The sequence below is a fragment of the Dromiciops gliroides genome, chromosome 4, assembly GCF_019393635.1.
Source record: "Dromiciops gliroides isolate mDroGli1 chromosome 4, mDroGli1.pri, whole genome shotgun sequence".
In the NCBI taxonomy this organism is placed as follows: domain Eukaryota; kingdom Metazoa; phylum Chordata; class Mammalia; order Microbiotheria; family Microbiotheriidae; genus Dromiciops; species Dromiciops gliroides.
Window position 1 is genome coordinate 116,687,974 of NC_057864.1, and position 20,232 is coordinate 116,708,205.

The 20,232-nt window shown below is 35.2% G+C and overlaps 1 protein-coding gene across 1 annotated transcript in view; it reads left to right on the forward strand.

The window, feature by feature from the left end:
• Positions 1–18,501, forward strand: part of KCTD3 (potassium channel tetramerization domain containing 3) — a 64,220-nt gene extending 45,719 nt beyond the window's left edge. Inside the window, exons 14-18 of the mRNA XM_044005563.1 lie at positions 409–564; positions 6,716–6,812; positions 15,184–15,368; positions 15,447–15,585; positions 16,534–18,501. Of these exons, the coding sequence (XP_043861498.1) occupies positions 409–564; positions 6,716–6,812; positions 15,184–15,368; positions 15,447–15,585; positions 16,534–17,095 (1,139 nt within the window). The 3' untranslated portion in view covers positions 17,096–18,501. The remainder of the gene's footprint in view (positions 1–408; positions 565–6,715; positions 6,813–15,183; positions 15,369–15,446; positions 15,586–16,533) is intronic.
• The last annotated feature ends 1,731 nt before the right edge of the window (positions 18,502–20,232 follow it).

Consider the following 20,232-nt stretch of genomic DNA (forward strand, 5'->3'; position numbering starts at 1 on the left):
CTGAGCAATCTGTAATCTTTCCAGTTGGCTTCTGCTATTTTGTAATGAGTAGGTTGACAGATTAACCCTAAGATATTTTATTTTACTTATTATTCCTGTTATATCCCTCCAATTTTTAAAAAATACAAAATAGAAACGCTGATGACTTTTATGGGTTTACTAAAGCTATTAATCATTTCATTCAGTTTCTTTGCTGATTTCCTGGGGTTTTCTAATTATGCCTTCACAATTTATTTGTGTATGTGTTTTTTAATCTTTTTTATCTTTATTGATCTCTGTATCTTGTCTCAGTACTCCAGTTATTTATAGAGACATACCAAATAATCCCTTCATTTTGAAATATTGATGCAGTTATATTTTATGGTGGTTTTTTTTTTGTTTGTTTTGTTTTTGCCTTTTCGTCAATAGTCTGTGCTGATAATAATCACGTCCGGACATGGACTGTAACACGATTCCGAGGAATGATTTCCACACAACCAGGTTCTACTCCTTTAGCATCATTCAAGATATTGTCTTTGGAAGAGACAGAGAGTCATGGTAGTTACTCTTCTGGAAATGATATAGGTGAGTAAAACTTTTAAAGTTTATGTTAAACAGATGAAAAAAATACAAAATAGACTGTTGACTTTGGGGGAAAGAGTGTAGCATCAATGAATCTTAGAATTGGAAGAGGCTTCAGAAGCAATTTTAGTGGCTTCTTCTGAAAAGCACTCCTACAATACCCCAATAAGAAATCATTCTTCCTTTGAAAAACTCTACTGAGGCAGAAACCAGTACTTTCTGAATAGCTCTAATGGTTATGAATCTACCCCAAATCTGCTTCTTTGTGACTTTCACATTTTACCCTCAATTCTCCCTTCGGGTGCCAAGCAGAACAGATCTAACGCTACTTTCAAGTGACAGTCCTGCAAATCAAGAAAGAAAGCACCTACTGTGTATCAGACACACTAAGCATTCGGAATATAAAGGAACGCAAATGTATAGTCCCTGTTCTCAAGGTGCTCACAGTCTAATGAGGGAGATATGCAAACAGTTATGTACAAACAGGTTATATACATAGGGGAATCTGCAGCTAGCTTCAGAAAGAAAGCAGTAAGAATGAGAACTGGGAAAGTATTCTTATAATAGGTGGAATTTAAGCTGAGACTTGAAGGAAGCCAGGAAAACTAAAAGGTGGAAATGAGGAAGAGAGTTCCAGTCACAAAGGACTTTGCTCAGAATCTGGAGATGGATCACAGTGTATGTGGGAGAATAAAGGTTAGGGAAAGGCAGAAAGGAGCCAGCTCAGAACTGCTTACTCAAGACCACCTTCACCTTCCCTAATAGCTGAGATTATAGGCAAATACCTGGCTGAGCTATATTTTTTCCCCAGAAATTGATGTCAAGTTTGCTAGCCTTTAGTTTTCAGACTTCTTTCTGAATACTGTGACATTTGCTTTTATCCAATTATGTGGTACTTTTCCAATTTCTAACATCCGTACGATATCACTGGGAGTGGCTTAAATATGGTCAAATAGGCCATATACCCTCAACCTGAATTTGAATGCATCAAGGGTAGCTAGAGGTTCTTTTATCTCTTTACTTATCTAGAGCATTAACTGCTTTTCATCATTTTTGTTGTATCTTTTCTAAGCTAAAGAGAGCCTATGAAAACAAAAAAGGAGGTGAATATTTAGTTCTACCCTCTTTATTTTGTCATCATCATCCCATCCATTTCAAGCAGTAGTCTTCCCATTTTTTCTTTTCTTTTTTATCTTATCCCATTTTTAATCCTCCTCATTGCCTTAGTGCAGCATAAGCAAAAGAACTCGTTCTATGCTTCAGTATTCCTAAACTACACTGTATCAGTTTATGTGTGTCCTATGTTACCCATTCTTGTTTCCATCTTTTGTATGTCTTTTAAACATCTCTCTTTTTTTCCTTGTCTCTTTTGGTAACTTCTCTACTAAAATTTTCACCATTGTGACTGTATCCTGAAAAACTAAACAAAACCTTGATCTTAGGTCCATATTGAACTATACTCAGTTTTCTTCTTCTTTAACACAAATGCTAAGATAGAATATTCATTTTTGGGGGCAGCTAGAAGGCACAGTGGATAGAGCACTGGCCCTGGAGTCAGGAGAACCTGAGTTCAAATCTGACCTCAGACACTTGACACTTACTAGCTGTGTGACCCTAGGCAAGTCACTTAACCCCAATTGCCTCACCAAAAAAAAAAAAAAAAAAAAAAAGGAAGAATATTCATTTTCCACTGAGGACTCTATCCTTTTTATCCAAGTAATCATTTTCATCTGGTTGGTAGGAATCAAGTATAGAATATTTGTAAGTTCATCCCATTTGCTGCTAAGGCAAGCCAGATCTTTGAATTGCTATGACACAGAAGAATTGAAGTGTTACATTACTACTATTTCATGCATCAATGCTTGTGATCTTTTTCCAAATAGAATACATAGTATCCTAATCTCTTTCCTTTTTCTGTTCAGGTAGTCTATGGTATGCTCCAATGGCAATATTAGTTCTCTCTCTGCCTCCATTGTTCTTTTTACCCAAATGAGTTCCATCATACTTTACCTATTCTGGTTCCTCATTTTCCTCACTTGACTTTGTCTTTTTGATTTTCAGTACTCTACCCCATTTCCCCTTTAAATACATTGTTCTTTTTAATTAGTATATCTTTTAGAGGTATATTTCAGTCATGAGTCTCAATGGGACCTAGGTCAGATTGGCTTCATTGCATTGCATTAGAGCTTAGTTAGAAACCTGTGTTTTGTTTTAGGATGCTTGGGGTTATTTATTTATGTTCATCTGCCTGGCCCTTCCTTTTCAGTTTAAATCCCTTTTGAATAGCTTTGCCTGACTGATTGTTCTTGTGTTCTAGGCCAAGCCTGACTCAGGCCAATCCAAGTTCTCTTCCTACCTGAAGTTCCCAGTTCATGTCCTCATTATCTCTCTCAGTCTCTTCCTTTATAACTATTCTTTCAGTGGAATTCAGCATATTCTCCGGATGGACCTGTTGGTCAGAAGCCATACTTCCTTACTTCATCCTTGAAATATCACCCTGTAAGGCCCATCCATACTCTCCCCCCGGGAAAGCTCCTCCTGAAGCCTCCATTTTGTGAAGGGGCCAACACTGGTCCGCCTTCATTCTATTCTCAACCCTTTTTCTGACCTTCTAGACTTCAGAATCATGTTCCTGATCCAAGTACCTTCTTCCTCACCCCCATTTTCAGGTCTCTTTGAGTTATTGTCTCCCCCTAGTAGAATATAAAGCTTCTGGAGGGCAGGGACTATCTTTTTTGCTTGTGTGTGAATCCCTAGTACTTAGCATAGGCATGTAGTAAGAGCTTAATAAATGTCAGTCAGTAAACATTTAATAAGCATCTTCTGTGTGCCAAGGACTATGGTAAATGCTAGGGATATAAAAAGAAGCTAAAGGTAAAAATCCCTCCTTCCCTCCCTTCCTATACCCCCTTCCTTCCTGCCTTCCATTCTTCCTTCTGTCTTTACTCCCCTCCTGTCTTTCCTTTCCCCGTGTAACTCGTAATAGTTATTTACTGTCAAGTTTTAGGAAGCAAATTTTAAATTAGTAACATAGTCTAGGTTTTAGATAATGCTCCCACCTTAGATTGTGACCTTCATTTCAAACACTGAAATTTTGATCAAGCTAAGCTTTTTAAAATTTGGCATAACTTGCTTTTCCATTGCTAATTTAATTAATCTAGTGAAAGAACAATGTAAGTGAGAAGGCAGGCTCATCTATTTTTATGTACTAAAATTCTTTATGAAGCCATTGGTAGTGTAAGCCATTTGAAGACAGTGTAGCGTATCTCTGTTGTTACTCTGATATCCAATTTTAGCAGGAGATATATAAAGTTACTGTGATTTGTCTCTCTATACTCACACATTTCACAGTAACAGTTTCGTTGTTTTCCCTAAGGACCCATTTATGAGAATCTCTTCTGTATATGCAGTCGTGCCTCACCATACTTATAAGAGTTCTGTAGGACCTATTGGCTAACTAATGTACCTTTGTGATAGTTTTTCATACATGTAGAAATTATGGCAATGATAGAAGATGAGAAAGAATACATTAGAATTGATTTGCATGAGATTTTTGGATTTATGTTTTTCAAAATATACTTCTGAGGTTAAGGTTTCAAAATAATTATCTTTTAAAATAGTAAACCTATAATTTAAATTATTCATTCTAATTAAAAATATTTATTAATTTCCTACTGTGTGCAAGGCACTACATGAAATAGTTCTGAAAGTTATGATCCTATGAGTTTCTTCACATGGGAAGAAATATTTACTTTAAAAAAAAAACATACCAAACAGTCATTTTTTAACAGTTGCTCTTGACTTACCCCTTTTAAAACTACTTCAAAGTCCAAGCTAGCAGATTGCTTAGAAGTAATAATTTGAGTCTTTCAGAAATGGCATTGGGTCTCAAGTTAGTATAAAGTACTTCTTCTCTGAAAACTTATATTGTTTAGACCACAAGATTCTATTTCTGTTTACTTGAAATTTTCTTGATTGGGGGAATGGGAAGCAGGTGAGGCAAAGGATAGGCATATGGTATATATAAGTAATCTCAAAGAATTTCATAAAGAAGTAAAGATTAGAATGCCATTTTTTGTTTTATGTCAGAAAATTATAATCCTGTCTATATCATAAGTGAATTAGATGTTATTGTTATTTTAAGGCTTCATATTATTCTTTGCTACCATGTTTTCTTTTTTTTTTTTTAAATGTGAAATTTACTGGGATATGTCTCTGAATGTTCAGTACACAATTCTAGTGGTTGAATAATAGAGTATGATCTCAGTTAAGTATCAGAATGCTAAGGGAAAGAAGTGTTTTTATTAATCAGATTTTCTGATTAGTTCAGGATCAATCTTTTAAGGCAACTCTTTTTGTTTCAACTAATTTTAGAAATATTTAATCCCCCCTTTTAACAATTATAGCATAGCAGATAGGATTGAATCTTTGTTTTATAACTTAAAATGTATTCTATAGCCTCCCAGTCATAATTCTTTACAATGAATTATATACAATATTGTAGATGTAGAAGATACAGGAAATTCGATTAGCTCAGAACCACCTTTTAAAAATGATATTTCTTTCTTTTTTTTTTTTGCAGGGCAGTGAGGCTTAAATGACTTGCCCAGGGTCACACAGCTAGTACGTGTCAAGTGTCTGAGGCTGGATTCAAACTCAGGTCCTCCTGAATCCAGGGCTGGTGCTTTATCCACTGCACCACCTAGCTGCCCCTTAAAAAAGACATTTTAAGTAATCCCAAGACTTTCTACAAAGATTGTGTTTTGCTTACTAAACAGCTGATATAGATTTGTTTTCTTAAGATTTAGGTCTTCAAAAATTATAATACAGTAGAAAAACTTGGTTGTAGGATGGGTTATGGTTAATCGTGGTTGTATTATAGCATTGTAATCATTTGACAGTCTTAGAATTTTTAGAAGTTGGTATAGTTCTTATGGAGTTTTAAGTGTCCAGACATAATATCTGTTATGGGAGAAAAAAAAAAGAGAGAGATAGCGGTGTAAAAGAAAGAAGTCTGTCCTGAGAACTGGAAACCCTCTGTTGAAGTTCTAACCTTCCCATTGCCCTTTTCAGTAAAGTCATAATCTTGGCCTATTCAGGACTTTTCCTGCATCTGATGCCATAGCAACATTACAAAAGGTGGTTCTTTAAATTTTTTTTTTTTTAAGTGAGGCAGTTGGGGTTAAGTGACTTGCCCAGGGTCACACAGCTAGTAAGTGTCAAGTGTCTGAGGCCAGATTTGAACTCAGGTACTCCTGACTCTAGGGCCGGTGCTGTATCCACTGTGCCACCTAGCTGCCCCGGTTCTTTAACTTTAATAGACATGGACTAAAGGTCTTGTATATGTTGCTGGGTAAACTATGGAATATAAACTTTGAGAAGCTTAGGTTTTCTGTTGGGGAAGGAGAATAGGAGGAGAATAATATATATGTTCTTGTTTATTCTTGTGGTTTTTTTTTCCTTTTATTCTGATTCTTCTCTTACAACATGACTAATGTGGAAATATATTTAACATGATTGTAATGTATAACCTATATCAAATTGCTTGCTGTCCTAGGGAGGGAGGAGAAAAATCTGGAACTCAAAAAAATATCTTTATATGTAATTTGAAAAATAATTAAAATAAATAATTTTTTAAAAAAGGTTAATATGTACACTTTGACTATTACAAGTATCAATAATGTAGTAATAAACGTAGTGAATAGAGAAATAGCCTGGAAACCAGGAAGAACTAGGTTCACATCCTACCTTTGACACTAAGCTGTGTGACCCCAGGGAATTCACTTAACCGCTAGTGTTTTCTAAGCAACTCTTGAAGAATATAAATGCCAGAGAAGGTACTGGTCTTCATTGGCAGAGGGTTTCCTCATATGAGATTTCCCAATATCAATAAAGAATTTGATACAAACCATGCCAACTTTAAAAAATTCTAAATTTGTCAAATGTTTATAAAGCTATAATATAAGTATGATTAACCAGAACCTATCCAATAAAATCATAAGTAAAGTTCCAATATATTTGAAATGCTAATCAGTGGATTTTATGATTTTTGAGGAAAATGCCTTTTTCCCCTTTGCTAAAGATTATTGCAAATTAAAAAAAAAAACTTTTACTAACTTACTTCTTTGGTCATATTTCCATTTCCTTTTTATAGGACCTTTTGGAGAGAGAGATGATCAACAAGTGTTTATCCAAAAAGTTGTTCCTATCACAAACAAACTCTTTGTAAGACTGTCATCTACTGGAAAAAGGTAACTTTCAGAAGTAAGAAATCAGAGATATTCAGGAACAGTCTTTATCCTTTGAGACATCCAATACAATTTTTAAAAAAATGGAATAGAAAAGAAAGAGGAAATAAAAGGCAGTTCAGCAAAATTAACCAATACATCAGGTGAGTGTGATAGTATATGCAGTGTCCCATAAAGTTTTCTAACCATGCAAAGAAAGAATGAAGGTGTATTTTCACCTTTCTGCTTCATTGCCAAGGATGGTTGTTGTAATCACACAACATTGAGCTTTAGGTTTTTGTTTGTTTTTCTCTACGTTTATATCATTGTAGTCATTGTGGATATTGTTTTCCTAATTATATTTATTTCAACTTTATCTTATTTTATGTAAATTCCTATCTTTCTCTGGTAGTTCTCAATACTCAGTTTCTCATAGTACTGTAATGTTCCATTATAAACAGGTACTTCAGTGTTTTTGCCATTCCATAGTTGTTAGGAACCCATTTTTTCCCCCATTTCTTTTTTATTACAAAAAGTGTTGCTGTGCATATGTTATCATAGGTATTTCTTACCTATGGGTGTTTGTCTATCAGTGGGATATATTTGATTCAAGGAGTAAAGACTTATTACTATTGGAGGGGGGGGGCAATGAGGGTTAAATGACTTTCCCAGTGTTACACAGCTAAGTAGTGTCAAGTGCCCAAGTCTGGATTTGAACTCAGGTCTTCCTGAATTCAGGGCTGGTTATTTATCCATTGTGCCACCTACTTCCCCTTTTTCATATAATTTTAAATAGCTTCCAGAATGTTTGGACTGATTCACGGTTCTACAGGGACTATATTTTGGTCCAGTGTTTCTGCAGTCATTCCAGAATTTACTATTCTCATTTTTTTGTTCTCTTTGCCAGTTTGCTGGGTATTAGGTAAAATTTCAATTGTTTTAATTTGCATTTCTCTTATTTTAGTAATTCAAAACAGTCTTTTCAAATGTTCAACAATAGCTTTAAATTCTTCTTTTGAGAACTTTGTTAATTTTCCTTAGTGACGTGTCCATTAAGGAATGGTTCTTGGTTTTACATATTTAGGCTGGTTATTTTATATCTTGAGTAGCTGACAGAGATATATGATGATAAAAGCTTTGTAAGAAAAATATGTTTACTTTCATGAAAGCAGCCTCTAAACAGCCCTTGTTTTATCACAGACATAGTGGTGGAAGGTATTGCATTTGTTTTTCCTCTAATTTTTTTTTTTTTATCCTGTGACTTTAAAAAATACACATGAGCTTATTGTGGCAACTATTTTAAGATGTTTATCTAAACATAATTTCTGCCAACCTTTTCCAATTTTCTCAGCAGTTCTTGTCTAATAGGGAGTTCTCCTGTAGGTAATTTGTGCTGTTGGGCTTTTTGTTTGTTTGTTTGTTTGTTTTTAGTTTAGTTGTTTCTGATTCCTGCCTATTGGGTTGATCCAATAGTTTTTGATGGTTAAATAATGTAAAATAATTTGATGTCTTCTCCTCTTGTTTCCCACTTTTTTTGCATTATTTCCCTTGAGAGTCTAGAACTTTTGTTCTCCCTATAATGAATGTTATTCTGTGTAGCTTTATAAAAGGGGATACCCTTGGTAGTTTGATTGGTTTAGCACTATGTATGCAAATTAATTTGGGTAGTAGTATGATTTTTATTACATTGGTTATATCCAGTCATGAGCATTGCACATTACTCCCACTTCATACACTCTGTGATCCAGCCAAATTGGCCTCCTTGCTGTTTCCAGCATGACAAACACTTTTCCACATATCCATGCTTTGCCCTGGCACTCTCTTATTCCTGGAATGCATATCTTTCTTACCCTCATCTGTTGAAATGCTTGGTTTCCTTCAAGATTCAACAAAAGTACTACCTCCTGTAGGGAGGTACCTCCCCATTCTTTTTTGTAGTTGTATAAATCATAAGTGGACCTTGGTATAGTGACTCCTAGATATTTTATGCATTTTATAATTCTTTTGAATAGGACTTCCATTTCTAATATTCTCTTTTATATTTTTGTATTGCGTTGTTACTATATATCAGGCATTGTAACTGGTGCTGGAGATAAAAAGACAAAAGGAAAACATTCTCTCCCCTCAAGGACTTTAAGTTCTTCTTCTTCTTTTTTTGGTGTGTAGCAATGGGGGTTAAGTGACTTGCCCAGGGTCACACAGCTAGTAAGTGTCAAGTGTCTGAGGCTGGATTTGAACTCAGGTACTCCTGAATCCAGGGCCGGTGCTTTATCCACTGTGCTATCTAAACGCCCCAAGGACTTTAAATTCTAATAGGAAGAAAGTAAAGCACATGAAAATAGATAATACCATAGTGACCATTTGGGGCAATCCCCTCCCCTTTTCCAACTTACAAGTGGGTTTCCCCCATCTGGAGGATAACTACCCCAGATGCAAGACATTCTGTATTCTTCCCTTTTAAAAACTTTACCAGGAGCTTTCAGTGATCTGTTTACTTTTCATGGGATCACCTGAGGAAACTTGTTAGCTTATATATACTGGAGTAGTATAGTAGGAGGATTTACATTAGAGCATTCCCCAAACAACTTAGGGTACCATCAATAGAATACAAATACGAGGGGCAAAACAACTCTAGTGTTACAGGATCATAGTAAACTTTTAAACTATATATTGCTGTGGTCATTTGGTAAGGATTTTGTTAAAACTTTTGGATCAATAGTTGTCTTCCCTTGCTTTATCCTTCTGTAATTTTGTTTCTTTTTAGGACTCTTTCTCTCAAAAGGAGTTTGAAAGAGTGTTTTCCCTCTTAAGTTTTTGAGAATAATTTATGTAATACCAACTTCAAATCCAAATAGACTTTTTTTTCTTTTGATGATGCTTTATAGCTAATTCAATTTAATCTTTTAAAATTAGGTAATTAATTTCTATTTTTTTGGTTATTTTTGCTGGTATATTTTTCTATCTGATCTTTCATTGTGAGTGTTTTTTTTTAGTTTTCTAAGTTTTTAGGTTGCATATTCTGTTTATTAATCCTTTTTTACATTATGTAATATGTTTTAAGTGGTATAATTTTTCCTCAGAGGACCACTGTAGCTATGTCCCAGAAACTTTGTGTTTGTTGCCTTATCATTATTACTCTTTCACATATTAAGTTTTAAATGATTTGTTCTTTGTCTTACCCATTTACTCAGGTTATTATTAAATATCCATTTATCTATACCTTTGCTTATGTTTACTTGACTTTTCATTTTTATTGTGTTATGGTCACCAAAGGATTAATTTAATTTTCTTTGCATTTATTGGTAATTTCTCTGCCCTAGCACATGATCTTTTTCCCCCTCAAAGGCCCTCAGTAATGGTGAAAAATATGTATGTTATTTAACATTCCCATTCATAAAACGTGTTGGTGAATTTTTCAGTTCTGTATTCTCAAAGTAGTTTGTTTAATTCTGTGTTTTCCTTTTTTGTTTATCTTTTATTAGATTTGGGTAGCTCTGAGAGGACCATTAACAGCTCCTACTATTAAGGTGTTATGATCTTCACATTTTGATAATTTAACTTTTTATGAAATTAGATGTGTGCCTACTATGTGATAGGCATTGTAGTAAGTACTGAGAATACAAAGAAAGTTAAAATATGGTCCTCACTTTCAAGGAGTTTACAGTCTAATAGAGGAGAGAATGATTTAGTTTATGTTTAGTATTGATGTTATTTTGTTGTTGATCTTGTTTCTGACAGTTGCCTCTCTCTTTTAAGTCTTATTTATATCTCTTATCCCCTTCCCCTCCTAGTTCCGTATTGGGTAGTAGAGAGTTCTGTGCCCAACTGACCATGTGTGTGTATGTGTAATATATATATATATTCTTCCTTCTTTGAACCAATTCTGAATGAGAGAGAGGTTCAGGTTTTGCCTCTGTCACCTTCTCATTTTCCCTTCCACTATAACTGCTTCTCTTTGCACACCTCCTTTATGTGAGAAAAATTGTCCCATTCTACTTCTCCCTTCTCAGAGCATCCCTCTTTCTCATCCCTACATTTTTTTGGAGATCAACCCAATGTAATTGACTCACTCATGCCCTCAGTCTATTCAGATACTAACAGCCCTAATAATCAAAGTTCTTTGGAGTTACATGGATCATCTTCCATATAAGAATGCAAACAGTTTAACTCCATTGAATCCTTTATGATTCATAAGTTTACCTTTTTATGCTTCTCTTGACTCTTGTTTTTGAATGACAGATTTTCTCTTCATCTCTAGTCTTTTCATCAGGAATCCTTAAAAGTCTCATATTTCATTAAATATCCATTTTTTCTCCTTGAAGGATTATACTCAGTTTTGCTGGGTAGGTTATTCTTGGTTATAATCTTTTCATGGTGCTATGTTTTCAGAGCTCGTTTTGGGGGTCTGCAGGTTTTTGATGCTTCTGAGGTAATGTGATCTGAGGAGATGTGTGGTTACCACACTTCTGGTCTGCACACTGGTTCCTTGCAGCCGCAAGTACCAGTGCTCCTCTTGTCCCTGTAACCAGATCCCTTTTTCTTTGCCCATTCAGTTATGGAGTCTCAGAATCAGTACCCATTTAATCCATCATCAGTACTCAATTTAATTGAACCATTAATGCAAAAAACAAAAACAACCCTAGAAGTGAAGACAAAAGAAATGAATGAAAACAATGTAAATGATATCATTTCCACTGAATAAGTTTGATTTGTGTAAAGAGAGAGGAGGTTAGGGAGGCATAATTGCACAAGATTATCAGTATTATATATTGGCAAACCACTAATATTTTGAAAGAACATAATACATTGTGTATCAGCCATTCAACTGAGAAGATGATTACTTGTTGGCACATTTTGCAGTGGTCAGCGACTTGAGATGTACAAAATGCAAATTCGTTCTCATAAATTCAAAGAAATCCCTAATCAGGTTTGATATTTAATGAAATTTCCTCTTGAGTTCTTGTAATCAGAAGTTAAACATTTTTTTCATCTCTTTCTCTCAATGTTTTGAATTTTAGTAATTTTCTTTTATAATGCCATTTTATTTTCTGGTCTGTGGACAATGCCTTTTATTTTTTTCTTTCTTCTCTCTGTCACTCATGGGGTTAATACTTTTACCTTATTTCAGTGCTGTTAGCTTTGTAGCTCTTGCCTTGTCCTTTTTCTACTGCATCTCAATCTTGGGGATGCAATAGCAGACAGAAGCAGCCTCACATGGTAGAAGTTCCTCTTTGTCCCATATTGCAAAGGCTTGGCTTCCCCTACCCCTTCCATGATTATTATTCTTCCCATGGTACTGCCTTCTCATTGCTGAATCATTCAGTATATTTTGTCATTCTGAAACAACTGATTCTATTAAACTGGAAAGAAAAATTTGACTCCTTTATTATTTTTACCATTTAAAATAGGAAAAAAAAAACCAGATTATTAGCTTTCTTTTGTGGAATCATTATTATATTCTAGTTTTATTCCACATAGCAGGTAGAGGATAATTTGAATAAAATTTGTTCTAATAATTTGAAATTTTCTGCCAATGTTATGATGTGTAGCAGATTTTATAAATATAATCTCTTATTTCCTCTAATATACCAATTTTTTCCTTCACTCTGTACACCCATGTAATTCTTTCAGCTTTTAACCAAGTAGCTGCAAAGAAAATAATGATTTTAGTATTAAAACTATTAGCTCTTACTACAGTTTTCAATAGAAATTCACTTATTTCCTCATCTTTAACTTGTAGTCTGGTTCCTTAATCTTGTAATGAATGAAACCTTATTAGATAATCAATATTCCTTATATCAAAGTTCATAATAGGCAGTTGCTAAAGGAATTAATCAAGAGTATATAGTTTCAAGAATGCAAGTTCACCTTTTGACAGCTTGTTTGTTTTTTAACAAAATAGCATTAAGAGCTTATAATGTAGTTGGAGGATAAATTATCCCAATAAATATTATAAATCATTGTGATTTAATAATTTGTGCTTTCTCAATGAAGCTGAAAATGTTCATTAAAATTGCTGTCATATTAGATCATATTCCAACAAAGCAATAATTCAAATCCCTATTCAACTCTAATCTGTTTCTCTTCCCTATTCCTTTCCTGTAAATACAAATGACAGTAGTATGTTATCAACCGGGCCTTCTGTATGGTAACACAATTAAGTTACAAAATTTACATTCATGTTACTTTAGGAATGTCTGTGTTTGTGAAATTAACTAGTGTGGGGGGATGAGTATGTAAATGAAATTAGTACAAAGAGAAAATGAGCTATCATGAAACAAATTTGATATTAGATCAGAATAATCAAGAGTGAGTTTGCAGGGGTTTTATAAAAAAGGGAAAAAAAAATATATATATATATATATATATAGCTGTTTAAAACAACATAAAATAACTTTGGCACAATAGAATAAAAGGGCAGCCAGGTGGCTTAAGGGATAGAGTGCCAGACCTGGAATCAGGAAGACCCACCTTAGTGAGCTCAAATTTGGCCTCAGATACATAATAGCAGTGTGACCCTGGGCAACCAACTTAATCTTATTTGACTCAGTTTTCTTATCTATAAAGTGAACTGGAGAAGGAAATGCCAAATCACTCTAGTATCTGCCAAGAAAACCCCAAATGGGGTCGCAAAGAATCAGAAATGATTGCACAACAGAATAACCCTGGTTCATGGAATTACAGATAGTCAAAAATCAACATCTATTGCTTCTACATTTTCCATATCCTCTTATAACCATTTTTAAAGCTACACTTCAATATTACTTAACCATGACCTATTAGAATACAAGCTCCTTGAGAAAAGATAGACTTGTGTCATTTTTTTATCTGTGTCCTCACCTTGTATATAGTAGGTGCTTAATAGAAATAGATATTTGGAAGAGACTTAAGAAGCCATCAGCTTTAATCTGTACCTGAAAAAGAACCCTTTCTATAATGTATCTATCATTTGCACAGATTTAGCAAAGAGGAAACCCATTACCTCCTCCAGACAACCCAAGTAGTTTTTGGAAAGCTCAGGTTGTTAGGATATCATTCCTTAAATGCAGTCACAATCTGACTCTGTGAATTGTCCACTTACTCTTTCTAGTTTTGTCCTTAGGGATTATGTAGGACAAATCTAATTCTTCTTCCACATAATAGACCTTCAAATATAGAAAGACAGCTGTTGTCTCTCTAAGTCTTCTCTTCATCAGGGTAAACGTCACCAGTTGCTTACACTTTTCAAAATTGTTTTACTTTATAATGTTCTTATCATGTATCTCATTCTGATTCTGCTAACTTCATTTCATATCAGTTCATATAAGTCTTCTCTGATTTCTCTGAAATGTCATCTTGGCCAATCTGTTATGTATAAGAGAGAATCTCAGATGGTATGTATTGGTATTGCAAAACAGACATCAGACACAAGATAACCTCAGAAAGAAGGCAGTACCAACAGGACCTTGTTCAGCAAGTAGCACTTGAACTGAATCTTGAAGGAAGCCTGGAATTCCATTGATTCCAGAAAATGAATAAGGAAGAAGAGTATTCCAGAAATGCAGGATACCCTGGGGGAAAACTATATAGATGGGAAGTGGGTTGACCTGTGTGAGGAGTAATAGGTAATAAAGCAGGAAAGGTAGGATGGGAAGAAATTTAAATGCAAAAAGAGAAAGATAAATAAAAAGCTTGTAGTGGTTTGTAGAGTCAATAGGGAACCATTAGAGTTTACTGAGGTGGTGTCAGATCTGTGTTTTAGGAAAAATGATTTTGGTAGCTCTGTAGTGGATGGATTGGTTTGGGGAGAGGCTTAATTCATAGAGACTAATTAGGAGGATGTTACTGAAGTTGAGATGAGAGGTGATGAATGCTAGGGTACTGGCTTTGTGAGGAAAAAAGCAAAATTGGGCAACTGATATGGTTCTACCATATCACTACTTCTACTCAAAACTGCTCTCTCTATTGCCTCTAGGATGAAATACAAAATCCATCTATGGTAAAATTCAGAGCCCTTCATAATCTGCCCCTCCTACTTTTCATCTTATACCTTATTCCTGACTACATATTCTTTGATACAGTGACATTGGCCTCCTTGCTGTTCCACAAAAAAAAAAGACACTCCATCTCTCAGCTCCAGGAAATTATTTTAGCCTGTCCCTTGTGCCTGGAATGCTCTCCTATTTCATCTTTGCCTTGTGATTTCTGTTAAGTCCCAACTAAAATTCTGTGCTTTACCAGGAAGCCTCTTATGTGTAGTGACAGTTTTTAGGTTTCTTGTTCTCCCTTCAAATTTTTTGTCTTTTGAGAATATCTATTGCAGTGGGAATTTTTGCTTTATAATGTATTTTGGGGTAAAAGGTTTTCTATAAATTTGACACCCTGCCTAAATTACAATCATGTCATTTTCTTTCAGAATATGTGAGATCCAAGCTGTTGATTGTACCACAATTTCATCATTTACTGTGAGAGAATGTGAAGGATCCAGCAGGATGGGCTCAAGGCCACGGCGTTATTTATTCACAGGGCACGCAAATGGCAGCATTCAAATGTGGGATTTAACCACTGCCATGGATATAGTTAATAAAAGTGAAGATAAAGGTAAGGTTGCCATATGGAAATTGTTCATTTGTATGAAGCACTAACAAAAAGATTACTAATGAATGTTTGTTTCCTAAGATGTAGGGGGTCCAACTGAAGAAGAACTACTTAAATTACTGGATCAGTGTGACCTGAGCACATCTCGATGTGCTACTCCTAATATCAGCCCAGCAACTTCTGTAGTTCAGCATAGCCGCCTGCGTGAATCAAATTCTAGGTAGGTCATATGTATGAAACATACAATTTCAATGTTTTTTAGACAAAGGGATCTGAATGGTGCATTTTCATACCTTTTCTAGGAAATAGTGTAAGTGTACTATTATAAATTTTCACACTTTATGATTTTCTTAATTTAGTATGAATGTTTTGGAGGACAACCAAATTTCCCCTGTCCAGCTTCTCTTGTAAATTACTGCCCAGTTTTATCTCAGATTTTTAAGAATTCATCCTCTTAAAACATTGCTACCATAGAAGTTGGGAGAAACAAAAACAAAACCTTGTCAATGTTTAGGAGTGTTTTGGGTAAGAATAAGGGATTCGCCTTATTTTTATCTTCCTGAATTGTCCTAGTGAAACATTAATGGAAAATAAAACTTAGGTTGCACTTTCTCTTAAAGGTGAGCTGTAATTACCATTTATAAAGTGATACAGTTGTCATGAACTTTTTTTTTTTTTTGGTGAGGCAATTGGGGTTAAGTGACTTGCCCATGGTCACACAGCTAGTTAAGTGTTAAGTGTCTGAGGCCAGATTTGAACTCAGGTACTCCTGACTCCAGGGCCAGTGCTCTATCCACTGTGCCATCTAGCTGCCCCGATGAACTCTTTTCAACTATACATTGGGAGAAATCTGGGAAAATGTGATCAGATAAATGCAAAATACTGCACAAAATGGGCGGGGCTGGGGGGGTGGAATATAAACTATAGTTAAGATACAGTAATCATCCTCAAATACTTTCCCATCTAATAGATGTGAACTTCAGTTTTTGGATGAATTCAAGTAATTTTTTTCCCAAATAGTTCACATCTTTGAAATACATTGGCTTAACTATGAATGACACTATCCATGTTCAATTGGTTATAAATATATGTGCCCAGTCACAGAAATAGTCTTGAAATACACAGCTTTTTGTTTTGTTTTGTTTTGTTTTGTTTAAATCTATTTCAGCCTTCAACTTCAGCACCATGAAACCATTCATGAAGCGGCTACTTATGGCTCAGTGAGGCCCTATAGAGAAAGCCCTTTGTTAGCAAGGGCAAGGAGGACTGAGAGTTTTCACAGTTATAAAGACTTCCAAACTTTTAATTTGAACAGAAATTCAGTGGAAAAAGCTGTCCCTGAAAATTGTCTGTGCCCAGTACAGGGAGAAATAAAGTGGGCAGCGGGGGAGTGCAGTGTCTCTGAAAAAAAGTCTCCTGGAACAGAAGCAAAACCTTCAAGAGAATTAGATGGTGGAATTGAAGCTCAGAAAATAGGTGAGGGTTGGTCAGAATCCAAGAAAAGAGGATCTGAGGATGAAATTGAAAGCAAAGTAGAAATAAAAAAGAAAGGTGGATTTGAAGGGGGAGGATTCCTTGGAAGAAAGAAGGTTCCTCACCTGGCATCTTCACCAAGTACTTCAGATGGAGGGACTGACTCACCTGGTACAGCATCACCATCACCTACAAAGACCACCCCATCTCCACGACATAAGAAGAGTGATTCTTCCGGTCAGGATTACAGCTTATGAGAAAATGCTAGCTAGTATGGACATTGAATATTGATGAAAGTTCATTTAACTGGATTTCAACCCTGTTCATTTTTTACACCAAAACTTTACAACTTACAATGGGTTTCAATTCAGTATCTTTTTAAGAGAAGGGATTAACTGGAGCAAGGTAGTTGTTAACCATGTTTTTCATATTGCTTAGTAACTCTTTGGATTTAACAATACAGTAAACAGGGACATTTTAAAAGCTAGAGTCCAATTTTGTTTGTATGTCATTGTACAGAAACAAAAGTTCAATATTTAAGAGAATGGAGGCATGCTAAAATAGATAGCATGAGTGCTCCCATAAAGAGTAGAAGTTGGCAGACCTTGATCTTCTGGTCATTTTACCACTAACTTGTATTGAAATTTTTGGCATGTCACAGTTTTTTGGTGACCCTTATTTGCTGATCTGTACAATGTTTGAAAAGTACTTTGAGATCCTTACTTGAAAGGTGCTATGTATGTGAAAAATGTTACAGTAATATTCTAATTATTAAACACTTGTGATGTCAAATAATGCAGCCCAGCATGTGGAACTTTTGGATATTTGTGTCTCGGTGGTGGGAGTCATTTTTTTGATTCTTCTTTTTGGACCATAAGTTGGACCTTTATTTGTACTACAAATAATGAATATTCACGGCCCACCTAAAGGCTCTTTAGAGATGTATTTATGATTTACAATGATTTGGAGTTACTTTTAGTCATTATTTCTCTTCAGGTTTTTGTTTTGTTTTGTTTTGTTTTTTTTGGTGAGGCAATTGGGGTTAAGTGATTTGCCCAGGGTCACATAGCTAGTAAGTGTTAAGTGTCTGAGGCCGGATTTGAACTCAGGTACTCCTGACTCCAGGGCTGGTGCTCTATCCACTGCACCACCTAGCTGCCCCTTCTCTTCAGTTTTGATGAAACATGAAAACTAACTCAAGGGAAGTTTTTTGTACCCATATGAGAAAGCTCCACTTAATTTTTCTGTCTGGTTTATAAACTCACCATGATTATCTTCTCCCCATATCTAATTAAACTAAGAGACTTTTTCCTTGGTTATTTTATTAGTTTATGACACTGATTCCAAATATTGAGTTAGTGCTTTGGGTTGCTGAAAAAATGTTATTTTGCATATATTTGTCCTCATATTAAAAAGTGCAAAGTAAAGAAAATTATTTATAGTGATTTTTTTTTCATTTTCCTTAATATGATTTCAGGTATTTACAAATATGGTAACTCTAAATTTAAAAGGTATTAAGCATTTGTTTCAGGATGCTATGCTTATTAAAATTCCAATATAGTTGATGTATGAAGTACAAATAAATTATTTGAAGGTTACCATGTTGTCAGTGTTTTCCCATGAGTTTGAATATGAAGTTAAATAAAAGTGATCAGCAAAGCCACCTCTTCGTTATTTGAGAACTGATGTTTCTGGGTCATCGTCTTTACTGCTTTTCTTCTTCCTATCTCGGACTTTCTCTTAGTTCTGTCATACTTGGGAGAAAGAAATGAGGTAAGCATAAATTTATTTTCATATTTCAAATTCAGTCATAATGCTGAAAATGTTAATGGATATGCCAAGCATTAATCTAAGTGCCTGGAATAGAGAAGCAAAGACAGTCCTTACCCTAAGGACTTTTAAGTTCTCTTCAGGGGTGGGAGGGTAAAACAGGTTGTAGGTGCACAAGAAGCAGCACTTTGGCCCTGATATTATAGGGAATGGGATCCTAGAGAAGGAGATTGACACACTTCTTCTAGGAACAGTGTTACAATTGCTTTGATCATGGTTCTTGAACTAGGAGATGGGGTATGAAAATAAATAGCTGTATGACTGGGGTTTTCCTGAAAGGAATTCAGTTCTTCCATGGATTGATTGGGTTACATTACAGGTAAAAATCATGTTTGTCCAATGTAGCGATTTATATTTTATTTTTTTTCATTATAACCTAGCAAGCCTGTAAGCCAATATTATACTACAATTAGCATTATGACGGGATTCTATTATCTTTGAGGGGAGCGGGGCAATGAGGGTTAAGTGACTTGCCCAGGGTTACAGAACTAATAGAGTGGCAAGTGTCTGAGGTCAGATTTGAACTCGGGTCCTCCTGAATCCAGGGCCAGTGCTTTATCCACTGCACCACCTGGCTGTCCCATATTATGTTTTTTAGAATGAAAAAAAAATAAAGGATAGAAAAACAATAAAAATTATGCCTATGGAAAATTTGAGTCATTTGACCAAAAAGAGGAAAACTATTTTGACCAATTCTTTTTTTTAAGTATTTGACACATTTATATAGAATTTTAACATTTGTCAAGTGTTTACATATTTTATTTCATTTGATCTCACAACAACCATGACAGGTATTATTATCCCTGTTTTACAGATGAGGAAACTGAGGCTGAGAGAGGCTAAGAGACTTGTCCAGGGTTACACTGGAATTAAGTATTTGAGGCAGGATTTGAACCCAGGTTTTTCTGATTCCAAATTCATACATCTATCCACTATGCCTTGTATTAGAGTTACTGATATACTTGTATTATCATTTTTGGCCGATTATTAAAACCTTTCCAAAATAGAATTTTTTTTTTAAACCAGAAATAAAGCAATTTCAACTATCTCCATGTTCTAGGATACCAGAAACCCAAAGAAAGTAAAAGTTAATGAACTATTGCTTAACTCAAGATTCACTCACCCACTATACTCCACTATACTCCAGGCAATGAGGCTGCACCAGCAGACCCAGCCCACTGGCTTGTAACAGAATTGCAGTTCCACACCTTGACACTCCACCTCTCTCCAGGTGCCACAGAGATCCCAACTGCAGAAATTTGGTGGGGCTGCAATAGCCAGCACCACAACAGTATTCAGTGCAGCAATCTACTAAACGTAAGGGAAAGGGATCAGCAACCAACTGAAGCCAATTCTGTGCTACCAGAAATCATGTGGAACAGAGAACTAAACTGGTTTACTTATTGTAAATTGCCCAGTATGGAAAGAGGTTAAGGTGCTTTGGGATTTAGCCCCTAGGGAAACCACCATCAGAGCGGGAAGAGTTAGTGAGCAAAAGGGGAGAAAAATGAAAAAAAAAATTACTAAAGATTTGAGAAGGAAGAAAATTGATCTTGAGCATAAG